The 26,735-nt window shown below is 36.0% G+C and overlaps 1 protein-coding gene across 4 annotated transcripts in view; it reads left to right on the forward strand.

Moving 5' to 3' along the window:
• The window catches only part of DHX15 (DEAH-box helicase 15), a 72,793-nt gene extending 52,062 nt beyond the window's left edge, over positions 1-20,731 (forward strand). For 3 of the 4 annotated variants that reach the window (XM_005303449.4, XM_065598159.1, XM_042855415.2), the window contains exons 8-14: positions 2,709-2,858; positions 3,189-3,297; positions 5,164-5,355; positions 8,861-8,983; positions 13,221-13,411; positions 18,822-18,991; positions 20,164-20,731. In XM_005303449.4, the coding sequence (XP_005303506.2) occupies positions 2,709-2,858; positions 3,189-3,297; positions 5,164-5,355; positions 8,861-8,983; positions 13,221-13,411; positions 18,822-18,991; positions 20,164-20,281 (1,053 nt within the window). In that variant the 3' untranslated portion in view covers positions 20,282-20,731. Of the gene's footprint in view, positions 1-2,708; positions 2,859-3,188; positions 3,298-5,163; positions 5,356-8,860; positions 8,984-12,445; positions 12,639-13,220; positions 13,412-18,821; positions 18,992-20,163 lie in introns of all 4 variants that reach the window. The other variant, XR_010601910.1, reaches the window with a different exon arrangement.
• The last annotated feature ends 6,004 nt before the right edge of the window (positions 20,732-26,735 follow it).

Here is a 26,735-nt window from a genome sequence, read left to right on the forward strand (position 1 = left end):
CTTTATAACTCACTTATCCTCCGCCATTCCCAAGTCAAGGGTCGTATATACTGACCCAATAGCATATCTTGAAAACTAGAGCCAATCAACAATTTTAATCATCATTTTCGTTCTCAGTGACCCAGAATTAGTAAAGTTTGATGACATTTATTTCAGAAGCATTTTGGCTGTAGAGCAATGTTGTCTCATTTCTGCCTGTTTTTCCATCTGAGATTTAAGCAAAAGCTGTGTTTGAAAGAATAGGTCACGTTTTAAGTTGCATGTTCAAATATTTTCACTTATATACAGTAGGACTGTGCTTGTGGCTTATTAATCAAAAGTTAAAGCAGTCGAAAACATTGGAATGTTGTGAAGTGCTTCAGGTTTTTTTTAAATCAATCTAAATCATGAGGGTGCCTTTCAATCTGGCCCAGAGTTTGTCTTCTCAGTTCTTTGAGAGAGGGTTGCTTTGGCTATGTCTCACGGTGTGCAGGAGGCATCAGCCCATACAGAACTAGATCATAAAATTGAAGATCCATTGGCATTTTTTCAAATTTAAAAAATAATAATTCCATGCAAAAATACCCTTGTTTTGATGCAACATTAAAGTAGAGAAATACATCACTAAAGGTCAGCAAATTCAGTATTCAAGTGAAAAGGTAAAAGGTAAAATTTTACTACTAATAAAAATACCTAGCTCTTCATCATTAGCTCTCAAAGCTTTACAAAGATCCAACTTACAGATGGGAAATAAGGAGGTAAAGTGCTTTACGTGAGGTCACGCAGCAGGACAGTGGCTGAGCCAGGAATAGAACCCAAGCCTCCTGAGTACTAGTCCAGTGCTCTAGTGAGTAAGCCACACTGTCTCCCTAGTTTACTTCTACTTCTACTTCAAAATATAGTCTCTTGAGAGCCTTAAAAATCATTGTGAAATAAACTGTAGAGCAGAGACTAGTTTATAATATAACCCTATATGTAGGTTGTAGTAATTTTTACATTTTTGTCTTGATTATTTTTTAGTCTTGATCTACAAAACAAACTACCGTATATACTCGTTCATTAGTCCGTTCATTTATAAGCCGACCCCCCCAAAAATTGTTAGGTAAAATAGCAAAAACTGTATGATCCTTTCATAAGCCGACCCTATATTTCAGGGGTTGGAAAACTTTGTCTCCCTACCCGTCAGGGTAAGCCGCTGGCAGGTCGGGACATTTTGTTTACTTGGAGCGTCTGCAGGCATGGAGCCCCGCAGCTCCCTGTGGCTGCGGTTCGCCGTTCCCAGCCAATGGGAGCTGCGGGAAGTGGCGCCCTTTCCGGCAGCTCCCATTGCTTGGAATGGCGAACTGTGGCCACAGGGAGCTGGGGGGCTCCATGCCTGTAGACGCTCCAAGTAAACAAAACGACAGTATATTAGATATTCAATTCAATGATTCCATAGAGCAGGTGTTGGCAACCTTTCAGAAATGGTGTGCCAAGTCTTCATTTATTCGTGATAATTTAAGGTTTCGCGTGCCAGTAACACATTTTACATTTACCGGGGCTGGCAGATGGAACCCCAGACTGGCAGCAGGCTGAGCCACTCTGCCCGCTGCCGGTCTGGGGTTCCGTCCGCCGGCCCCTGCCAGCCGGAGTCTCAGCTGCCGGCCCCACTCAGCCCACTGTCGACCCGCGGTTCCATCCATCCAGGCCGGCAGCGGGCTGCGCGGGGCCAGCGGCGGGGACACCAGGCTGGCAGCAGGGTGCCACAGTAAATCAGCTCGCATGCCGCCTTTGGCACACATGCCATAGATTGCCGACCCCTGCATTAGAGTTTAAAATCTCAAATTTTGGTGTAGACCCGTTTATAAGCCGACCCCCGCTCTTTGATGCGTCATTTTTTTACCAAAAATATTCGGCTTATGAGCGAGTATATACTGTAGCTTTGAAGAAAACATGTTCAGTAGTTTAATATTATATTTGTGAATGTTTAATGCTATTGAGTTGAAGAATATTTATATTTTATTTAGATCAATTCGCACCTTAGAGCAGCTTAGATCATGGGGCCTTCTCTTTAGATGTCCGTAACTTTATAACTACTGAACTAATTTTTGTGCGTATCATCCTAACATAGATTTTAAACAAAAATTCGAGCAAGTCTGCAGACTACCTGTATTGTATCTAGTGTAAGGAAAGTTCTTTAATTTCCAGTTTGTATTTTGTACTACATGACAGATTACTTATGTTTTAAAATATAGTCTTGCTTTATATCATCAGCACAGTTTTACAAGTTTTTGATTTCCTGACCCCTCGGTACTTGATTATCCAATCTTATAATTACATTGAGGCTATCTGTTTTTGCATGGAATTATTTGAGCACCAGCAGTGTGTTTAGCATTATATAGAACAAATGGGAGACATTAGTCCTGCCATGAGAATCTTACAATCTAAACATACACACATTAAAAGTGGACAGGGAGCCTAGCTGGACAAGATGTTAACAAATGAGTTGAAAAGTAAACATTTCTTAGTTTAAACGGGCAAATGTATTTGAAGCTTTCCATTACCAATCCAGTTGTTTTCTGTAGCCAGAAAGTTTCTCTGACATTAATGAATGCACATAATCTTTCAGTTAGAAGCAGTGCTTGAAAATTTAGGCTAATATCTTTTTATTTCCTGCATAGCATTTCTACCTACGTGTGTGTGTGTTACTCACTTTTCTTTTCCCTGCTTTGGACTCCACTATTACATAGGTATACAATCCTCGTATTAGAGTTGAATCTCTATTGGTGACAGCGATCAGCAAAGCATCTGCTCAGCAGAGAGCTGGCCGTGCTGGTCGTACTAGGCCAGGCAAGTGCTTCAGGCTCTATACGGAGAAGGCATACAAAACTGAAATGCAGGTAAGATTACTTGAATGTAGAATCTCAAAAATTGCTTTACCGTGTAAGAAACTTGCAACAACTGGCAAAACACCCCCTCTCCACTCCCTCACCCCCCCCCAAATAAAACCCTGATAACTCCACCCCTCACAAAAACAAAAAGTGGAACAAAGTACAACAACTCCATAATCCACAGAATTTAAAAAGAAAGTGCTCAAAGAAAAGATATTACCTCGCCCACTTTGTCTCACCTTTACCAGATATTGCCAGGGTGTTTAAGTTTGATGGAAAGGCGGGAGAATTAAAAGCAAAGTGGAAAACAAACTTGTTGTTTTTTGTTTTTTGGACCAGGACAACACCTACCCTGAAATTCTGAGATCCAATTTGGGATCTGTGGTGTTACAGCTGAAAAAACTTGGTATAGATGACTTGGTGCACTTTGATTTTATGGACCCACCAGGTATGACTTTGATATCAGGTTTGTTTAGAATTATATCTTGTAGATGTATTTTTGTAAGTAGTTTACTTTGTTACTCTAGAATATTTTAATTTCAGTGGATATTGTGTAAGTAGGGACTAATAAAATGAGCTACCATTCTATCTGCTAGTTGTATTTTAACTATTTTGTGATTACCCATAATCAGCTTTCTCCGGTTATCCTGATTTTTAGTGCTCACACCCTTTTGTTACCTCCTCTCTCTCCCCCCCCTCCCCCCCCCCAAAAGCCCCAATAACAAAACACAACTCATCTTTCTGTCATTGCTTGCATGAGTGCTTTCTTTTTTATTTAAGCAAGGAATTCCACAACATGCCCCCTGTTTGGAGAGGATAAGGCAAAATCAAATCATCTGTGTTAGAAAACCTATTAGTTTAGTTAATGAGGTTTTTTTACTTAACACCTTGATTACACAATCTGATTGCACATCAATTAACAATCTCATGTAAATAAAATTGGCCAGTACTTTTAAAGTTTAATGCACACTTTGGCATATTGAAGCATAAAATGAAAGTTCCAGCTCAATTGTGAATTTAATTTTTGTAAACCTTTAAAAATTTAAAATAAGCCAGTTCATGTTGCTACTTAAATATCAGGCTGGGCACTGATTTTTAAAATGATATATGGCAGTATGTTTAAGTCCTTCTTAAGCACTGGAATACAGTCATACAAATAAGTCAGAATCCTTGTTCCCATGCAGGAGATGTGCATAATGGTAAATAGTATTACTCTATACTTTATCTCTATACATTCATAGAGAATAGAGGACAAGGATAGCATTTTTGTAGGACCAGAGGATGTTTGTTGAGACTGCAGGCATCTAAAGTTCTCTTCTTTTTTTTTTTATTAAAGTCTGGCCTAAAATAGTGTGGTATTCAAAAAGTGACTTTGGACTGACTTTGTACGAAACTAAAGGAAGGGGAAGACACGTCAGTGCACTTGGTATAATAAAATATGTCCATGTCACTAAATATTTGACACTTTTCATACCACTTGTGACTGGATTCTGAAAAGTGCTTTTTAAAAACAAAACTTAGCCTGCAGATTAAGTATCCTTTGCAATAAAAATTGCCAAACTTTTACTAACATAATTTTTGCGAAAGAATGACAAAACTATCAAGAAACAGGGTGGAGATGTAATATTTAATTTTGAGCAAGATAAATTTAATACATTCTTAATTACTAGGGTGAACAGATAGCAAGTGTAAAAAATCAGGATGGGGGTGGGGGAGTAATAGGTGTCTAATAAGAAAAAGCTCCCAAAATCGGGACTGTCCCTATAAAATCAGGACATCTGGTCACCCTATTAATTAGTAAAGCAATAGTTAAACCATGCCCTCTGACACAGCCTTTTTGCAAGTTACAGCAAATACAGAGCTTCTTGCCGTGTCTCATATGTATGGACCTGTTGGTGTGCACTTTCTCTCTCTGTAGACCCAGAAACACTTTCATTTAAAAAAAACACATTTTCAAATGCGCCAAGTTAAAGAGAGAATAGTAAGAATTAAGCTTAGGCTTTCTAGTAGTAAAATTTTTGAAGTTCATTACAGTTGAAACCCAGATGTCATGATAAACTTGTAGCCATCTTTAATAGGGTAAATTAGCTCACTTAAATAAAGGCTTTGACTCTTGTGTAGAAATCGCCGGTATCAAACTTTGAATATTCTGTGCTTCATTGGTTGCTAGATCTCTATAATTGCATTTGGTGACCGCTTGTGTTCTGAATTTGGTCCACTACAGAAAAAAAATGATATTGTGTATAATAGTTTGTACTTTGTCACATTGTTGCTTACTAAAGGCAGCTTAACTAATAGAGTGTTTTTCTTTCAGCTCCTGAAACTTTGATGAGAGCCCTAGAGCTTTTGAATTATCTAGCTGCTTTAAATGATGATGGAGACCTGACTGAATTGGGATCCATGATGGCTGAATTTCCACTGGATCCACAGCTGGCTAAAATGGTTATTGCAAGTTGTGACTACAACTGTTCTAATGAGATCCTATCTATTACTGCCATGTTGTCAGGTAATAGCAGGGGGAGGGAAAGAGATGCCAAACAAAGCCCAGCTCTCCAGTTTGAGAAAACATTTTAGTTTTCCAACATCCGTACATATAAATTATTACAAACATACCTTTTAATAAAGCTAGAATTGTGCCTTTCGAAGCTTATTGTATAGAATTATTTGTAGTGGGTTAAAATTTAGAAATGAAATTAACACTTACTAAAGCATGCACTATGCATGAAATGGTGAAACAAGAATTTGACTTCCTAGATTGTAGCTAAAATATCTTAATTTTTTTTTTTTTAAATATAGAAGAATTCTAGGCCATTGGAACAGAAATGTCTATTGCTTTGCTTAATACGGAAGAATTCCAGGCCATTGGAACAGAAATGTCTATGAGGATTGTTGTCCATTTCTGTTGAGGACTAGGAGTATCAGTTCAGCCACTTTCTTTTTAACATCCCCAATCTAATTAATTACTAACCTTAAACTCAGATAAATGAAATACTACATAAATTTCCCAAGTTTTCAAAGTAAAAGGGAAAGTCAAAAAGGGTAGTGACATATTATTGCAAAAATGGAAAAGGAAATTTCATTCTATAACACATTTAATGAATATGTCTGCGCAGCTATATTTTGCTGCTGCAAAACATGAATGTTAGTATGTCGTAGCAGAGCTGCTTGTCAAGTAATGTCTTCTGAGGGAAAAAAACAAGAAGTCAAGTGGGTTCCGTGTTTAAATCCCCAATTATATAGAATGATTGACTTTATGCTCAGTCTTAACAAGATGACAGCAAGTTTTAGTCCATTGTGGTGATGAGGATATTAATATTGGTTCTTACCATTTGCAGACTTGTTTACAATACAATTTTACTTCTGATCGTTCTTGAAATGGTTCAAGCTTAATGTAGATGATTAGAAAAATGTTTTGGCTAAGTGTAAAATCTTGCTTTAGTTTAGTCTTGCAGCATATTAATGATGTGAAAGTTTTGTAAGAACAAGCTAAAATGTTTGCAGAGTTTTTTGACTGTTCAGACTCAGAGCAGATGGGCAGGGCAGAATCTAATCATTTTTAACTAAATTGTAGCCTTATTTGCGGAGGTGGTGGTAGGTTGGTGCCTGCCTTTTCTGTCACTTTTTCCTTTCCCCTTCCTACCCACCCCAAAAGTTATATTAAAGAGAGAGTGTAAGGCAAATAAACTTCTGAATTTAATATCTGGCCTTTTGTTTTATACTGAGTATGTTAGGGGTTATCTAGATGAATGGTACACAGCAATCTGGGGTCTAACTCTACAGGACACTAGCATGTTACACACTTAACTGTCTGTGTGGTCCCTGCTACCATACAATATAAGTTTCTTAGGTGACATTGACCTGCTGCTATTTCAAAGCTGAAGGCACCCTAGGAAACTTCTAGTGGGAGATAGTGGGGTCCACACAGAGAGTTAGCATGTGGCATGTAGTGTGCTGTAGATTGACACCCCAGCTTTTTGTGCACTATCTGTTTGTCTAGACAAGACGCCTTTTTTTTTCTTCTATATATCTTTCTCCCCTCCAAGCCTACGTTTAATAATATCACCACCATCTATTGGGATAAATAATAATATATAGAAAGCTGGCCGCTTAGGGTGGTCTCTTTCTTGGATGTAGTTAAACTACTGTTTGTTAAAACCAAAAATCTCAAAAAGTTCTACAAGGCAAACAGCTGGGCTGGTGACAACATGTTGCAGAAAGCACCTGTAGGAGCTGTCCAGAATCAATTCAGAGATTAGCTGTTTGGATTAAATGGAAGAACTAAATACCAAAAAGGAGGAAGGGATAGCAAAATTATTGAACACAATAGCAAATAAATTAGTTAAACCTTCATACAATAAGTTCCTTTTACAAAAGGCTGTTTTGAGGAGTGTGAAGGCTTATTTAAACTAGGTAAACCGAGGGCATTGCATATTATTCATCCTTAACTCACTGTTTTGAATACTTTGTAGCACTTGCTAAATTGCAGGCTTCTGGAAAACTCTGTCACATCTAGGAAAAACAGTGAGTCAATGGAGTGACAGCATAATTAAGAATTTGTTTTTATTAGCTCAAGTTAGACTTACCTTTTTAATTTTTTTTTAATTTCCTTTATTTTCAAATATGGGACTTTAAAGATGTGGGTTTGTGGAAGAAACATCTTCATTTACATTGTATTTGATCCATTGGTCTTTCAGATTTGTTACCATGTGAATTGAAGAGTAAGGTTCTTCCACTAACATTGCTGTTACAATGTCCACCTTTTATTGGAATTTCATGCAGTATTCAACTTGTACAGTATAGCTGGTCTTTAAATGTAGCATTTACTAGCTTTTATGAGAGATACGAATCAAAAGGTCCTTGTCTGTGTTACAGACAAATGATATCTAGAATAGTGTTTCTAATTAGGTTTGTGGGCTTTAGTTGTGAAAAAGTGCAAAACGTCCCAAGTGACTGGAAAAATAAAGAACATAGGCCTTCAGGGCTCTCCTTTCAGCATGTTTCATAGCATTAAATTAGCTTAGACACATACAAAACCTTATGATGCTGTCTACTTAAAGAATAACCAAACTCTGTGGTTTTTTTTTAAATGAGGTGAAGACCTTGTATAACAACTTTCAACCTCATGAATTAAGTTTAGTGTTGCAAACCTATCAAAATGGGGTGGCTGCTTATAAAATGTTGACAGACCATAGAACTAAGTGATGCTGCAGTAAATATTTGTGCACTTAAATTGTTCATTCGTCTGTTAGATTTTTGGCACTTAATTTCTGGTTTTGAATTAAAAGTCAAAGCATGCTTTAGGGATAAAATCATGTGTAAAGAGAAACCGAGGATAGGCAGAATTCATCAACTTCAGAGTGGGAGTTTTATTTCAAATAGTGCCAAAGGGCGGTTTAACCTTCCACCACTACCGCTAACATCATGACTTGGACTTCTTGATACTTTCTCATTCACATAAGTTTCTGTGCACCAGTGCTGATAGCAATACCTACTGGAGATGACAGAATACATATAAGGTTGAAATTACCTAGCAGCAGACTAGTAGTAAAGTTTCACCAGCTGCACTAGTGCAATGTAGTTTGAAAACTCGCTTCTGCACTTCTGTCCATACAGAGCCTCTCCGAAAAAAACTTCCTCTTAGACATTTATTGTCACTTCGATACTGGTGTGTGGTACAGCTATCAGCACTGGGTCTTGAACTAAGATCTGTTGAGCCTTCTAGTATATTTAGGCAATCTTGATGGCCTTCAGAATAGAGATTTTGATGCCTACATATAGTTCTAGTCAAAATAATCAGGTACTCTGTAGCTTTGAAACCCTCTTGTCTTACAGATGTGGTTAGGTGTTGATGTACCAAATCAAGGTAGTAAACAGTCCAAGATGCAGTTGGAGGCCATCCTGCCCTGCCCTATGCTCTGTGAACTGACCTAGCTAGGCCTTGTTCCTCTATCTGTGAATGCGTGACTCATCGATATGGGCGTTTGTGTTGGGCCCATACCAACCTTGTTTAGTCCCACAGTGTTTTGTTCGCCCCACGGAAGCCAAGAAAGCAGCAGATGAAGCCAAGATGAGGTTTGCCCACATAGATGGAGATCATTTGACCTTGCTGAATGTCTATCATGCTTTCAAACAAAGTAAGTGTAAACATAAGCACTTATATAATATGCATTAACTCTTAATATTACCATCCTCTATGCCTGGTGTCAAGTGTGAATTAAGCGATCCTATTTCAATGTACCAGTTTGTTATATAACACAGTATTTTTAAATAATTTTTTAAATAAATATCACGCGAGGAAAAATTGGCATATTTTTAACAATACTATCTCTTACCTTTGACCCAGGAAGTAATGTCATTTATCTGGAAGACTGACTTATTAAGACCTGAACTCATGTCTGCTGCCCAGTTGTATGTTCTGACTACCTGTTCCCCTCCTGCTTCTGCTAGATCTGCTCCCTGGGTTTCCTCTGTGCCTTTCTGAATTGGCTTAGGCACTAAGTTTTTCAGGTGCCAGATGCAGATAGTCTAAGAAGCTATTTTAAGACTATTTTAGAGTTTTATAAAATGTTGGGGTTGTTTCTGATGTTTCTTTACCTGTAAAATTAGATGCCATCGTTATCATAAGTCCACCTGTTGAGCTGAGAGGGAGAGAGAATAAAACCTTTACATGTAAAATCACTGTAAGAGAGACAGGAAATAGCACATCTGTCTCCCTCAAAAAAAAAATTTTGTTTTAAAGTTGGGTATCTTGGTCTGGCCCAGGTCTTGAGGTGAGTGCTGGGTAGCCTTGGACAGCAAGGAATCTACCCTTTCCTGGCATATGAAATATTAGGCGTAGAAAACCTGAATTTTGCTTGTCTTGGGCAGAGGGTAATGTCTCCGGGGAGTTTTGAGGAGGGGATATTTCAGATTTTGCGGGAGGAGAGGAGCATTTCTGGGACCAGGTTGATTTGGGGGAAAAGGCTGGTTAGGGGGCTGGAATGTTGGAATAAGTCTCAAGGAGATTAATTGTTGGAAGAGCATAGGTGACATGTCTATAGTGAATGGTAAGTTTATCACATGGCTCTGTAATTTATCACATGGATATCACTTGTACATATATGGTTTGTATGTGTATATACAAACACTGTGTCCTCTCCTCCAAAACCATCACTCATTTTGTTCAAAAATATTTTGGCAGTTTGAGCAAGATCAAAATGACAGAGAGAACTGTTTATCTTCACCTATCTGTCTTCTTGAAAAATAACTATAAAAGTGGGATCCTGGGTTCCAGTATTTTCCATCAATGATTTCCATGTCTAATTTGCTTTGTTTATAACTGAAAAGATTACACCAATTGCCAAGAAAGCTTAACCTGGTGTTTAACAATCCAGCTGTATTTTTACATAATCAGTAAAAGGAAAAAAAAGAAAAGAAAAAAATGTTGAACTCAAGACTTGGCTGGCAGCTTTGGTGTATGATGCAAAATTGAATCCAGTTTACTCTTCCATAACCTTATTGCAGCACTAACAGAAGTAAAAACTAGGTTTTTAAAGTTAAACTTGTATGTAGAATAAAAATGCTATTATTACTTGGTTGCTTTTTTACTATAACCACATGTGACGCTCCAGTAGCAAGAGAGCGTGTCCATCTTTTTTGATCAAGAGCCTACAGATGTCTTCATATCTTCACTTTGAGCAGTAGTTAAGAGGCTTCTGTGAAAATTCACTATTAGTTTTGGAGAGCCTTGCACTGGTGCCACGTTTATGCTGTCTGCTCTTTATATTGAAGACTTGAGGCTCCAGGATTCTCCATGTACCTTTTATGGACACTTAATCTGAACATATTTTGGAAGCCTGCAAGTGAAGGAAGTGCTTGACTTGGAGGGTGAAAACAATGCTGCTTATGAAAATTCGATTTAGAATACTCTGCCGAAAGTGATAGCAGCTTTGAGTCCTCACTTAGCATCAAAATAATATTTATTGGTGGTGTTGGATACTAGGTCAATCTTGTTTGGGATCCGGCGGTTGTGGCAAATACCTTAGTGTTGGTACACCTGTTTTTGCCCCCAAAGGAGAGTCGTGTTCTGTTATAGATACAGTTTTTCCTCCTAAACCACTGTCCCTTTAAAAGTACAAGTACTCTGGTGAAACATACGTTCAGTAATGATTAAAGGAAAACTGACTAGACAGTACATTTACAACAAGGGGCTGTGGTGATGTGTTCAGTTTGAGTAAAATGTCACTCTCTGCATGTGGAAATACCTGGGGAACCAATTATTGCTTAATTTCACTGTGTTCCTATGGTACCTTATTTTGAGGTGGGAGGCTGGAAACTGCAACTGGATATTCTTTTGTACAGGACACTATAAAACTCCTGTTAAGTTCAGTGAAGGGGATAAAGATTAAATGGCATGCAGTTGAGATTTTCTCTCCAGTGTTTGGTTTAATAACTTTAAATTACTCTAGGGCTAGTTTGTACTGTTCATTCTACCAAAAAGCCTCTACATTAATCCTTTGTTTGTAAGGTGTCTTATGAGAGGAAAGTATAATCTATTTTTAATAGTTATAACATCTTGGCTTCGACAAAATAACTTGACAGCTTCCTCAATAAGAAATTTATCTTTTTTTGCTAGTCTGAAAATACCGAAAACTTACTCAGAAAACAAGTACCTTAAATCTTGCACAACTTTGTACATTTCACCTGTTTGTTTATACTTAAGTGAAGGATCACTTCTCTAAATGTTCAGGACAGTGGCCTTTAAGAATGAAGTGATCCTACAATCTAATTTCACACAGCATATATAAAGTATTCATGAACATGGAAGACCTATTTTAACAAATATGTAGTAATAATACATTAAGACAAGAGGTAGTTCTGCTCTACTTGGCACTGGTGAGGCCTAAGCTGTGTGGTCACCGCACATCAAAAAAGATGTGGACAAATTGGAGAGTCTCCAGATGAGAACAACAAAAATGATATGTTGAGAGAATATGACCTATGAGGGAAGGTTTAAGAAAACCAACAACCTGGGCATGTTTAGTCTTGAGAAAAGAAGACAGGTAGGGACCTGACAGATCTTCAAATATGTTAAGTGCTGTTTATAACGAGGACGTCCCTGGCCACTGGAGGTAGGATAAGAAGTAATCTGCAGCAAGAGAGATGTCAGTTAGGTGTTAGGAAAACTTTCTAATTTAAGGATAGTTTCAGTACTGGAACAGGCTTCCAAGGGAGGCTGTGGAATTTCCGTCATTGGAGGCTTTTAAGAACAGATTAGACAAACACCTGTCAGGGATAGTCTTAGATATACATGGTCCTGCCTCAGGCAGGGGGCTGGGCTAGATGTCCTTTTGAGCTCCTTTCCAGCTCTGCATATCTATGATTACTAATCTGACAAAAGCAGCATTATTTAAAGCCACAAAGGTGATTTCAAGTGCATCATTTGAAGATAAACTGGCCTTGCAGAGCTACATAAGAATGAAACACATTTCTTAGGTAGTTCCGGTATTGTCTAAATGTTTCTGATTTTTGTTATTGAAGGGAACTGATGCTGTGTTTAATGTTATCACCCTTCTTTAAACTCGCTGAAATGAGCTAATGTTACAATGTCTCGATAGAACCACCATTTCCGAACAGTAAAAGGAGTAAAGTGTGAGCGTACCCATGGTAGGCAACTAGTCTGGATAATCTAGAGCACTAGAAGTATGGAATTCTGGAGATGTTACTGTGATAGGCTGTGACCAGCCACTTATGTCTGCTTTCATTTTCCCTTCAAAAGGCAGAAAACACTTAACCTACCACTCCTCTAAGGTAGCTAAAGCATGCTTCTACTGCTCTTTAAAGATGAAAAAGCTCCATAAAAGGGCTTAATATTTAAGGAGGTTTTATTATTTTTATTCATTTGATTTAGTTGATGTATCAATGCAATATAGTTGTACTAGTCTCTCATGTGTTCATTACCCATATACAGTTAGTAAAGATTTCCACATGCTCCTTGCAGCCTGTTCATTTTTCCTAGCAGTGTGGGCCAAGGTTATTTGCACTTGTGTTGCATAGTGCCTCTCATCTTAGGAAGAAAGAAATTCATTGGCATAGCATTTCAGCAAGACAATAGTGTTTAAATGTGTGTGTGTATTACCGCACACAAAAAATTCTAGGTATATTCTTTGGTCCTGGCCACACATTTCCTGAGTAGAAGACAATTTAGCCAAGTTATCTAATGTATAAAATCCATTGAAGAGCCTAAGAACTGTTAGCACTTACAAAATATGGATTTTGTTTCTGGTTCATCTGATTGACCATTCAGTTGGTCACTGTTTTATTTATTTGTTTTAATGGGATAAAACATTCAGTTTTGGATGATTCATGATTTTTTTTTTTTTAATATTGCAGATCATGAGTCGGTTCAGTGGTGTTATGACAACTTCATTAACTACAGGTCCCTGATGTCTGCAGACAATGTACGCCAACAGCTGTCACGAATCATGGATAGATTTAATTTGCCTCGTAGAAGTACAGACTTTACAAGCAGAGACTATTATATCAATATAAGAAAGGCTTTGGTTACTGGGTATTTTATGCAGGTATGTGTGTATCTGTATATGAAATGTATAGACTTCTCAGTTTTTGCTATGTAGATTTTAACTTTATCTTAATTAACTATCACCAGTTTATGCAACTTATATGAATATTACTTATAAAAATGTTTAACCATAATTTATTCAAACCTATTTAGTAGAAGATTTATTGAGTAGGAGTGTGCAATCAACCTGACAAATGATAGTCATCTGAAGAAAACCACACACTTGGAAGAGAAATTGCAGTTAAACTAATCTAATTTTTTCAAAATGTTATTTCTTTAGTCTTTACTAGTTACCTTGTTGAATAGCTGACAATTAATCCCTGGTAAATATTGTAAAAGAAACAAAGCAAAACACAGGCCTAATAAAATGGTCTTTCAAATAAAATGATTTTAAAATGCAAAATAGCGTCTAATCTGACAGAACTACAGAAAATGTATTTCTAGAATTGTTTCTGATATTTGAAGCATGAGAAGGAAACTGCATTACAACTGCCATATTGGATTTCCGATATGAAAGGGGGAAGATCGGGTAGCTGCTTGCTTTAACAAATTTAAATAAAAATTAAGTTTTACAGTGGCAATAAGCTTCCATTTGGATAATGGTCTACTGCTTCTAAAAGCAAATGCTCTGAGCATTTTGATTAAAGTATTGACTCATTATTTTAAAATATGTAGGAATTGTTATGCTTGTCACGACCAGTTATCTATTTAGATCTTCATTGTTGGACAAGATATTGTGCTAAACATTGAGGTTATTCTAATTATCTAATCTGCTCCAACAATTGTCAGCAACTGATTTATAAATACTGATAGCTAAGTATTTAAGATGAGCTAGTGATTGATCATTTCAGCCTCAACACTTCTGTCAATGATAAACCATGGGTGGAGCACAGACATGTATTCTAATAAATCTATCAGAGTCCCAGGGAAGGAGATAGAAAAATACTGCAAGACTGTCAACCTTGTTCTCAAACTTTTTCCCCCTATGTAGAATGGTGATACATCCCACAACAGTTCTCTTGGGAGAGTTATAGCGCTGGCCCCTTTCTGGTTTTTAGTTGTCTACGTTTCTATAATTGTGCGCTCTGTTGCATAGTGAGGAAAAAATTACTCCAGAATACCACCAGACATAAAATTTGTATAGTATGTATAGTTGTTACTTGCAAGGAAATCAAGCCATATTCATTGTTTAGTTTCTAAAAGAAAATTTTAGCTGATCAGAAAATGGGGGAGAGCTGTATTCTTATGAGAGGACTGCTAAATGGCTACTCAGTGAACCAGTCTGCCTTTTAGTGAAAGTGTAGTTTACATGGACTTATTTTGTGCCAGGTTCTTTCTTTTAAAAAGTTACTAACGTGTCCCTGGATTTTGTGTATTTTGATGAGAGAAAAGCTCATGTGATTTTGATGTTTTATGTTTGTCTGAATTCACCTTTTAGTGGGTAACTCTTTAACAGTTTAACAGTAGTATTATAATCTTTTGTTTTAATTTTATATTAAAATATAAAATATTACTTTAAAGTACCATTAAAATTACATACAAACCAAAAATGAAAATCATGGTTTTCATACTAATGTTATCTCAACCCTGGGTTGTCTATTTTAATTATAGTAAACATTTCTCATAAACAGTAATATATTGAGACAGAAATTTAGAAAACAAACCTATTTAGTCTAAGTGGTTTAAACCAAAACCAATAGCCAAAAGGTCTGCCACAAGCATGCTGTATTAAATTTCCTATCTGTAAAATAACATACCTCACAAAGGTATTGAGGCCTGATTATTGATACTGCTTGGAAGTGCACTGATATAAGTTACTAGAGAAGTGTCAAGTTTTAACTAAGAAATAAATGAAAAATACACTGACAGATTTAGTGTTAGTCTTGAGAATTTTCTGACTTTTTATGTAAACATACTTCGTTAATTTTTTCTCATTTTTAAGAGGGAAAAATCTTAAATTCTATATTAGTCAAATTTGAGTGCTGGGGGAAATATGGTTTTATAACTGTGATGCATAATTGTTAAAACACCTGCAGTGCACAGACCTTTCTCAGTCTAAGCTTTGTTTCCTCAGAGAAATTTCAGGCTCTAAAGTATTTAAATTCCCTGGGCTTCGGGGTACAAATAGCTATATAGAAACTTCAGCACTTCTTTTGCACTTGCATCGTTTAATTTCTACTTTCAAATTTAGTTTTGGAATGCTATGTGAAAATATTACATAAATATTAAAATAACTAGATATCAGAGTTCTGAACATAAGTGAAAGATGATACTGCAAATGTGAAGTATTGGCTTGTGAAATACTTCAAAAATAGTACTTCATGTACTTCTTTGCAAGTGTGCCTTAAGAGATGGTCCTTAGTAAGGGCCTGATTAGACAGACATATACATAAGTACTCCTTCATTCCACACCTAGGTCTAACAGATAGCTGAGACACAAGAAGCCCTAAGAGATGAGACTGCATATTATGTATGCTTTGCATTAGCTTATAGTACTCAGATTAGAATACATAAAAATGAAAGGGGAAAATAGAAAAATGAATGGCCTTTGATATATAGGAGTCAAACTAAATGATCTAATGATCTTGTCTGGCCTGAAATTTTATGTATCAAATAGCAGTGCTGTCGTTTTTCTATTTCCCTTTTCATTGTTACCTGGTCATAATCCTGTTTTATTCAATCTGATAAAAACAGATCACAAAGAACTAAATTTTCATGCTTAAACAACTCTTTATTAGAGCAGAAAGATTTTTTTTTTTAAGTGTAAAAACTGAAATTGCATGGTTTTAGAAATCTTAAGGATGGAGCCAGAATAACTTTATGGGAAGTACTAATCTGTGTTAAAAGTAGGATAAGCCTCCAGAAAGAATGTTAAGGAAACAAACAAAATGGGGAAATAACTGAATTGGAAAAGGACAAGCAAAGGAAGTAATTGCAAGTATAATTGCACTGTCCCAAAACTTGGAGGATACCTGCATCTCAGTGATGCCTGAGGAGGCAAAGGCAAAACAAACTGAATCTTCTATATAAATTTAAACATTTTATCAAAAATAATTAGATTACTAGCATCAGTGGAGTATTCGAAAATATCGACTAGATAGGTTTTATTGCAGATAGTAGGTTTTCGAATATTGTTACAAAAAGGAAGGGGGTCGGGGGGAAACCTTGCTGCTGCAAAGGTTTTTGTCCTGGTAAATGCATATGCCTTTACAGTGCTTAACGCATTGATGCCCTGATCCCATTATTATATATTTTATATATAGTGCATTCGAACTATGACTGTCTTGTTGCTCAAGATATAGTTAATGACTGTAACTCAAAACCTTTTGTTAAAAAGTAGTATGTGCCAGTTGTCGTCTTTTCCCACTCTACTTCCACTGTCACTTCAGTGGAACCACTGGCAATCAATATTGAGGAATTAAAAATAGGTAACCTATCATAAAAACAATTTTTATATGCATATGTTTTATTGTGTATTTCAAAATCAATCCAGAACTCATCAAAATAATAGCGTATTACTGTTTCTGGCTATAAGATAAATGACAGGAAAATGGAAGCTATGATACTAAGCACGAGGAAATCAGATGTTGAGATTTTTGTATAAATTTAAATAGTCAAGAGAGATTTGGATACTAAATGTACATGTTATTAATAAGAAAATTTACAGCAAATTATTCCCCAAAATAAAATATTTAAATAAATGAGTTGTTCTTCCCTTACCTTTTCTACATATGATAGAAACAGTTAAACAATTGTTCTCCCAGGAATATTTTTGAACCAATATATTCCATTCCCAATCCAGGAAACAAAATTGATTAAAACATTTTATTAAAATAGTGGGAATTATCTAAGAGTGAATCATTATTGGGTGGTCATCCAAACCTGAAATAAAGTAATGGCATATCTGTGATTTTCCTTTGTGTTGAACAAGAGAAGTTAGGTAAAAATTACTAATTCTTTAAAGGACTATTTTAAAAGGGATATTTCAAAACACATCATTGCAAATAATATCCCAGACATTGTAGATAATGCCACAAAAGGTATAAGAGACAAAAGCACAAAAACCTTTAAAAAATATATAAGAATTTCTCTTACTGTGGCATTGGGGAAATATCCTGATTTGCTATAAGTAAGCATAGGTAGTTAATTCTTTCGAATACTTGTGACATAAACTAATAAATATATTTAATCACTATGGTAGCAAAAATGAAAAACAACTGTAGAAATGTGTTTGGTAAGAACAAAAGAATGAAGATAAATGAAATAATTTACTGCCTGTACTAGATTCACAATTCAGGAAAGATGGCCCAAGATGAACTGATTTAAAAAAAATCATTGATATAACTAGCTGTAACTCCATAATGTGGACTCTTTCAACTCTGCTATATTGCCTTTCATTATTTTTCTATCACCCTTTTAATATTTGTGACAAAACAAACAGAATTGTTGATTGTATAAAATGTCTTCAATAAAAAGTTAACTAAAGGGATGATGAATTAGTTTTAGATTAACTCTGTAAATAAAACTACTGATTTAAAGATCTCTGAATACTTTACCAAATCCTAATAAATTAAGTATTGCAACAGCTCTGTGATGTAGGCATTATCTCTTCACAGACAGGGAAACTTGGACATGGAGAGGTTAATTGACTTTACCAAGGTCACAGCAAAAGTGTGTTGCTAAACCTGCATCTCTCAGCTCTGAGTCTTATGCCATTAGCACAAGACCATTCTTCCTCCTGTCTCACTGGATCTCCAGCTCTTTTATTGGGCTTATGCGTTTTTCAGATCCAAAGTGTTAGTAGAAACTATATTATTATAGGTCCATTATTATAATCCAAAGTGCTATTGTAGTTGGTATCAAATGAGAATTTAAGACCCAACATATCCTTTGTCAGTCCCAGAGGCAGTAGAATGACTAAAGTGCTTGAGTCAATGTCCTTATTGGACTGATATTGGCTTTGTAAGATATTGCTATTAAAAACTTCTTCCAAAGTTTTCATTTTAAAGAACTATATTTGGTATGATTTTGTGCTAGTGATCCTCTTCCTAAAGTAAGAACTACTAGTCAGTTTTGTATCACTTTGTTTCTTGCTCGAATTGCTTATGAATATTTAAGTATACCTTAGCAATTGCCAAAAACACTAGAAACCTTGACAGGCAATATAAATAGTTACTCTTGGCTGGCAAGTATGCAAAGTCCATGTGAGGTTTAGAAAGTGAGGCTTACAGACCTTGAAAATACTCGTTTCTTTTTCTAAAATAAGATGTCTGATATAGAGTTGTGCCAGCAATAAACACATGAGTAGCTTCAAACAATTTCAAACAGAGTTCACAAAGTAGAATAGATTTATTTCCTTACATGTAATGAAAAGCTTTTTTTGTTTTGTTTTTGATTTGTTTTTAATTTAGGTGGCACATTTGGAGCGAACAGGGCATTACTTAACAGTGAAGGATAACCAGGTGGTGCAGTTACATCCTTCCACAGTTCTTGATCACAAACCTGAATGGGTGCTTTATAATGAATTTGTCCTTACAACAAAGAACTACATCCGCACATGTACAGATATTAAGCCAGAATGGTGAGCAAAAACACTTCAACATTTTCTCTTTTCTAAGAATCTTTTTTTAATCTGATGGTGTTTTCTCAGAATTACCTGAAGTTAGTACTTTTTTTTCCACAACTGTCTATTATAAAACTTTTTTTCCTATCAAATGTTTTGATGGAATAGATGGATTTGTGCACTTACAGGTGACTTGAGCTCCCTTGATCTGTACATATAGCTCCCATACATTAGTGGGGGCTATATATGTGAACAAGGGGTTTTGGCTTCTGTTTCAGATGTTTATATTTGTTAGTAATGAGGAGTCCTGGGATTTGTTTTGAGGACTGAGCAGGAAGGATTTAACATTATGTCACAGACTTGGGGTGAAATCCTGGCCTCATTCAAGTCAATGGCAAAACTCCAATTGTCATCATTCGGCTAGGATTTTTCCCTTGGTGCAAGAACTGTAGTTTCCAGGAGCTAACTTTCTGGTGATAGATGCATGATTGCGCAGGCAGGCTGTGCTACATACTTTGCGTCTTGATATAGGTTGTCACTTGTTTCTCTGTGTGTTGTACATATGACTTCATGGTTCTTGGAATCTTAAGTTGTAGAATACAATACTTTTTGGAATTATCTAGTTATGAAGTAATCAAAAACGTTGCAGTATATCATAAAATGTTTACAACTTCAGTATTATGATTCAATTCTTAATGCTTTTTTGGATTATTTGAATATTAGTGTTTCGCACTTAGGTCAATCAGAACTTAATTTTTCTATTTAAAGGCTCAAAAGCTTGTCTCTCTCACCAACAGAAGTTGGTCCAATAAAAGATATTACCTCACCCGCCTTGTCTCAATAAAAATTAGGTATCTTATTCCTTAAGAATTACTGGGAAATTTTGATCTTTGAAATGGCCACAGCCTTGAGACTAGAGTGAACATGTTTCATAACTTTTGTACTGCTTAAATAAGCATTTAAACTCTGGATATTTTTGTATGTAAAGCCACTTTTCTTTTTGAAAATTCAAAACTGCCTTTGTAATGCTGGACCAGGAGTCATAAGATGGATCTGCACATTTCTAGACAGTACTAAAGAGATGGATAATGTTTAATTATTTTACATAGCTGCTAATTAGGCAAAATGGCTACAGGCTCTATAATGTTAAAACTTGTATATTAGTGACAATTTTTTTCTCTTTTTGGCAGGTTGGTGAAAATTGCCCCTCAATATTATGACATGAGCAATTTCCCACAGTGTGAAGCAAAGAGACAGTTGGATCGCATCATTGCCAAACTTCAGTCCAAGGAATACTCACAGTACTGAATTTATGCTTTGAACTGAAGTTATTCAGAGGACAACTTTAAAAGATGAATGAACTCAGAGTTCAAGTTGTGCTCTTCACTTTGGTTCAGTAATGGCCTTTATTTGAAAGCTTTTAAATTTTTTTTCTTTACAGTAAATATTCCATTCTGATTTCATAAATTAAACATTTATGCCTCCCTTTTGTGTTGACACTGTAGCCCATACTGGAAAAGCTGATCAATGTTTTGCAGTTTATTGAAAGTAGTTCTATATATAACAATGTTATAAGCATTTCTTTAGAAATGGTTGAAAATGCTTCTAAAATGTGATTATCGACCATGGTATGCATGATCGTTGTAATTGTTGACATTCCTTTTAGAAGTTGTGAAATGTTACAACTTGTGCTTATGTAGACACAATCTTCAGCTTCAGTACAGAGGTACTGACTTCAATAAAGTCTATTTATACTAATTTTGTGCCACAGTACTTCAGTATTTTTATTGGTTTTGATCAAAAAATTTGAAGAATCCTTCAGTCTCTTTAGTCTACAATTTTCAGTGTGTTGCAATTATCTTTGTATCACACTTAGTACCGATAGTGATAAGTGAGATATTATTATATGGTGTCTAACATGAGTTCCCATGCCTAATTCTTTAAATGGTTTAGTGATTTGTTTTAAAGGGAAATTCCATGTAATCTTGTTGCAGTTTTGACAGAGCTCTTCCTCTGAACACATTTGTACAGACTAACTTGGATCAGAATTGTAATAATGAGAATGCATCTTGTTAGAGTCTTTATGGCCAACTGGAAGTTACCCTATTAGGTGGTGGTCAGATAAGGATGATACTAGAGTAACTTCTCATTTAACGTAGCTATGTTCCTGAAAAATGCGACTTTAAGCGAAACGATGTTAAGCTAATCCAATTTCCCCATAAGAATTAATGTAAATGGGGGGGGGGGGGGGCGGAGGGGGGGAGGCAGGTGAGGTTCCAGGGAGCATTGCACAACTTTAAACAAGCATGTTCCCTAATTTGATCAGCAACGAAACAACGTTAACCGGGACAACTTTAAGTGAGGAGTTACTGTACATTGTTAAAATGCAATAATTCTTCTGAGGTTGGATTCAGTAGCATGAGTGAGCTATATGACTGACAAACACTTCAGACATAATAAGTCTTATAGTGATATTAGTGAAATAAGACTTGACAGCTTTTTCATAAGAGGAAAGTTGGAACTTGTTGATCCCAGGTGTAATTGAAGTGTTCGGTATGATTTAAGTTTTCCCTACCCTGAAACACACATTAGATTAACAGTCCTTCTGGCAAAAGAAGGTAGGAGCAACTCTCCCCAGTCTCAGTGCTGTAGCTGAATTGCTTATAATAGTCATTAATATGGTAGATGCTTTTAATTTTTTCTGCACCGTAGGGTGAAGTTTTAAGTCCTTCTGGCCCTGAGAGTGGAGAACTAAGTTAGTGTTCCTTGCTGAAGATACTATTCAGACTGTCTGACCCAAGGACAATGGAGCTTGAGTACTAACATTTAGGATGCTTTGTTTAAGTTATAGCATGTGGCTAAAAAATACATGGAATAAAGTTTATCTGGTTTCCCTCCCTCTTTCCAATTACAAACCTTGAGTCCTTTTCTAAAATGTTATTGGGGGAAAGGGGGAGATTATGAGATGGCGGGAAAATATCCCTTAACTGTTGCTTAATGAAAACTCTTAGCATTGTGATGGATAATGATGCTATAACATTGTCTAAAAGTTAAATAATTCTTGTGTGTGGATTCAGCATAAGTAGCATGATAAAGTACCAGGTATTCTGTGAAATCTTCCCATTCCCTTCAGTGGACTTTACTGCCCCCTGTCAGGATTTCTGGTAAGAGCATAGAAAATTCAGGTTGTAGGAGGGGCAGAGGCAGACTGTTTAAAAAGTAAATGTAAGATAAATTGAAATGCTTAATTTTGTTTTAAACATTGCAAACTGGAAGATTAAATATGTACTTAAAATGTAGACATTATAAAACAAAATGCTTAATTTATTTTCTCCACTTATTCACTAACTGGAGTTCTACCCTCCATAAAACAAATTCTGCTCTAAAATAACTTTACAAATCTACTGTGCGATTCCATTTTGTCTTGCTAATTTCCATATCACACTTGCTCAGTGCTCAGTTTGCAAGGAAAATGATACCGGGGTCACATTCTCTGCCACTGTTCCAACTACGTGTACAATTCAGTGTAAAGTGGCTGGAGTCTGGCTCTAACTGGCCAGCTGAGAATTCCCCTAGCATGGGTGGGGAAGCACTCAGCTAGCTGCTATAAAGGCAGCTCCTATACCAGCTAGCTCTCCCTTGATGTGGCAATGTCTCAGTATTCTGCCAATTCTCAGTTAGCATATGGTCCCATAGTCAGCTGGCATAAGCTATGGAAGCTTAAGTGCTGCTCTGACTTTGGGGCTGGGATAGCTTGAGACTTGGGAGAGCAGCTGGTTATGGCTTCAAGTAGTTATTGATATGAGAGAATGTGGCCTGTTTTTTCTAACTGTCAGCCCCACAAACTCAGCTTCGGACATGACAGTCAAGCTGGAATCTTTCAGTCATATGCATCATGACTACTGGGGATGAAAATACTGGCCAAATTATGTATTCAGTGACAGCTGTGCCGCTCTGGTCTTCCAGTTAAGTTAGTGACACCTGTGAAAATCACCTCAAGAAAATAGTGACACCTGTGCAACCCTATCTTCTTGAGGTGTCACTGACTTACCTGGAAGACTACAGGGTTGCACAGCTGTCACTGAGTACATAATTTGGCCTGTAGTATCTCCACTACTAATAGTGATGATGTACAAGATGGAAAGACAGTCAAGGGTTAGCAGTTGGTTTAAAAAAAACAAAAACGCATTTTCTAACTTGAAAATAGAACAGTCTTGTTATGGAAATCAGTGCCACACCTGATGCATAATGCCACTGATGCACTTTTTTAGAACTTGAGAACATTTTTAAAAACTCAAATGGAATTTTTCAATTCAAAACCAACTTTTTATCAACGGTTTTACACATGTGTACATTGTCAACAGAAACATTCAATAATGCTGAATTTTATGTTCAGCTAATTTATTCTCTACATTTAAAAAAGCTCACATGGGTGACAGATACCAACTATGCTAATAAACCATTTTAGAACAGTTATAGTGTACTAGGTGTTACTTCTACAACTGCACAATATTTATCTTAGCTATAAATAAGAGTTGCACTGAGGCTACCTTTTTGGCCTAAACTTCTTATTTCAACATTCTGACATGAAACTGTTGAAGCCACTATGCACAATTCTTAAATTATTGTATAATTCATACATCATTATTTAAAATGCAGAAGTATATTTGTTGTGTAAGAGCTATACAATAAAAGGGGGAGAGCAAGTTAACTAATCCGTAATTATGCTTAATGCTTTTTGTACATATATTTCAAAATCTTCACCGTTCCCATTTTGCTAGTAGAAAAACCGAGGGGTAATAAGGATAAGAGACTTCCTCGGGTCACACAGCAAGTCAGTGACAGAGCTAGGGAATAATGTTTGTTTGATAGTACTTATATTTTAACTATGAGCATGCAAGGCTCATTGTCTGGCACTCAGGGAATGTTATTAAAATAGCATTACCCTGTTTATCACTATAACTTTACTTTTAGTTATTTATAACTGAGAAGTTCAGCAAACTGAAAGAAAATATTACATCAGGTATTAATATATGGCCAAACAATGGAAAATGAGTAACTTCTTACAATTGAACAAAATACTTTCGGCATTTTGGGATGCCAGAGGCCATAACTGACTAAAATAATTCAGAGGTTTTTATGCTGTGTAACATTCTATTCACATTAAATAACACCACTATTCTTCTTAGGAGGCTAGACAGATCTCCTTTTTCAGCCAGTCGGTTCTGCTCCTTGATAAGCTAAAAATATCACTTCTGAGAAAATGAACTGCTTTGCAGATTTCTGCTGGTTCATGGAACAAGAGTTTCTGAATAAAGTAATGCTACTGAGCGCTAGTTTGCACCTGGCCAGACTCAGCTGCTTGTTGTTGGGTTGTTTTCCTTCTGCTGTGTTCTCAACCTTCATAATTTCTTGTAAATTGGTGGATATGTCCTAAACCGCAGCTAGTGTGTTTTTAGAATACTCAGAATACAGAAGAGTTGTATCAGTTAGGATTAGTTGGTTTAGCTTTTGAAAAATTACAGCAGCCGAGTTCTTAATATGAGACTTAAGCAGTTCCCTTGGAACAGTTGAAGGGAAAGAAGTGCTCTATTGACTTGTAGAGTGGTTGGTTGTGGGAGGCGAGTTCAGTTGCTTTGTCTGCTTCGGATTGTAAGATGTTTGTTTTATAATATGTACTAGATAAGGAAATAGTAGTACTAGAGAGTAAATCAAAGGAATGCATTTTTTGGATGAGAAGGCGAGCCTCCCACTTTATAATAGTGCTTCTACTTAATTCCTCAAAGCAGCTAGGGCTAATGTGGATCTGTAATAAGTGTGTTTAACTTTGTGTGGATGACAAAACTAACTTGTGATTGGATGCATAAAACTGCATTTAGAGAGACACCTGCTAATTTGTCATACAGAAGTGACTAGTCATACTTGCTTTTCCAATTTCTCTGTACCTTTGTAGCATTTGTTAATTTTTCAGTGTAATAGAATAAATTAAAGCCAATTCGCACTTGTAAACCTGAATGTAAAAGTCTGAGTTTTTACTTATTAAATTTGTCTGCACATATAAATAACAGAGATTTGCAGAAATTATGCACCTGAATGTGTTTCTGGTAGCATGATGGTGAATAATTTTCTTTAAGTTCTTTTGGCATGGGGCAGTTGTTTGCTGTAGATATGGTATTTATTATTGATCATTTTCACATCTTCACATCTAATTAGAATAGTATCAACTTCTGTGTGCTTTTCCCCACTCTTTGGATCAAGTCTAATGTGAAACTAACATAGCATAAGTTTGAAACTTGGACTTAATGTTGTATATGCACTGAAGAAAAATATTAAGAAGTACTGTATAACTGAATAGTGTAAACTGAATTTGTCTTCTATTGGAGTGTAAACTTTCAAAAAGGGATTTTTAAAAAGTCACAGGAAAAACTTAGATGGCAGTCACTACTAAAGGTAATGTTTATCTTCTGCTAGATACAAATTCATCACTAATTTACAGTCACAGATTGCTATGATTTCTTTCTTTTTTCAGTTATTAAAATAGAAAACCAGTCATGTATCATGACATCATGGAATTACCAGATAGTGAGAACCCACATAAATGCAGTTGGCCATTTAAAAATCTTGTTTGTGTGACGAGTAAATAATTTATTTTTTTATCCTACTCTTTGAGCAGTGAAAGAATGCTTTTAAACCTTTTTAGTCCTAATCTTATACCACAGCTTTAAAGGCTTTTGTAGGCCTTTTAAGTGTACTTTACAAGGAGTACAGTATGTCATAAGATTATAGAAATTAGAGATAGAAAAGATGTATGTAGTCATCTATAGTTCATGTCTCTACTACTACTAGTTCATTTCAGTATTCTTTCTTGCATTTGTCCAATCAAATTTTAAAATGTCCGAAGTGATACTTAAATTTTGTATTTTTGAGGTTGAAATTGGTAGCTTTAAAGCAGTACATAAGTTTTTTTTCTTCCTTATCCCTCGTCCACGTAAAATACTTGCAAAAGACAGACTAAGTGTTCTGATTATGCAGTATTGCATTTGAGATAAGTAGTTATCATTGAGGACATCCTGACTTCCACTATCAAGAGGTTAAAAGAAAAATGCTGACAGCCAGTGAATAATGTTTTCACAACTGCAGTGGTCTGTAAATAGTTTTGTTCTGATAATTTTGAGGTGGTTTAATTTTGTAGTCTCAATTAAGATACTGTAGAGCCTTGCAGGTACACTGAATGTTGGATGGGCTCTACAATTTTCACATGTATACATATGGTTTTAAGTGATTCTGTAAACATATCCCACTTTGCAAATGGCAGCTATTCAGTAATTATCATTGTATAGAAAAAAAATCCTCACAAATGAATGCTGATAATAAATATTTCTTGTGGCTGCAATAGTTTCTTATGTTTTGGTTGGATTTTATTCTTTTATGTAGAACATGCCCTTGCCTTCCATTTGAATTCAGTGTCTGTTTTGTAGGCTTATTGCATTAATGCTCCTAGCCTCATTGCTTCCAGTAGCATAAACAATAAACACTTAAAAATCAAGCACTTACTGGGCTTCATGCAGTGGAGGGTTGCAGGTAGACCTGAATGCTTTGTCAATTCAAGTTTTCAACCATATAGTAAAACCACTTCTGCTTATATTAGTGATGGGTTTTCTCTTCTAAAATATCAGGTTTTTCAACTCTACAACAATGCTAGTTTTCTCCATCAAAATTCATGTGCCACTTCAGAGCATTGCAAACTAAAGTGTAGAGACTT

This window comes from Chrysemys picta, chromosome 5 (genome assembly GCF_011386835.1).
Source record: "Chrysemys picta bellii isolate R12L10 chromosome 5, ASM1138683v2, whole genome shotgun sequence".
NCBI lineage: Eukaryota > Metazoa > Chordata > Testudines > Emydidae > Chrysemys > Chrysemys picta.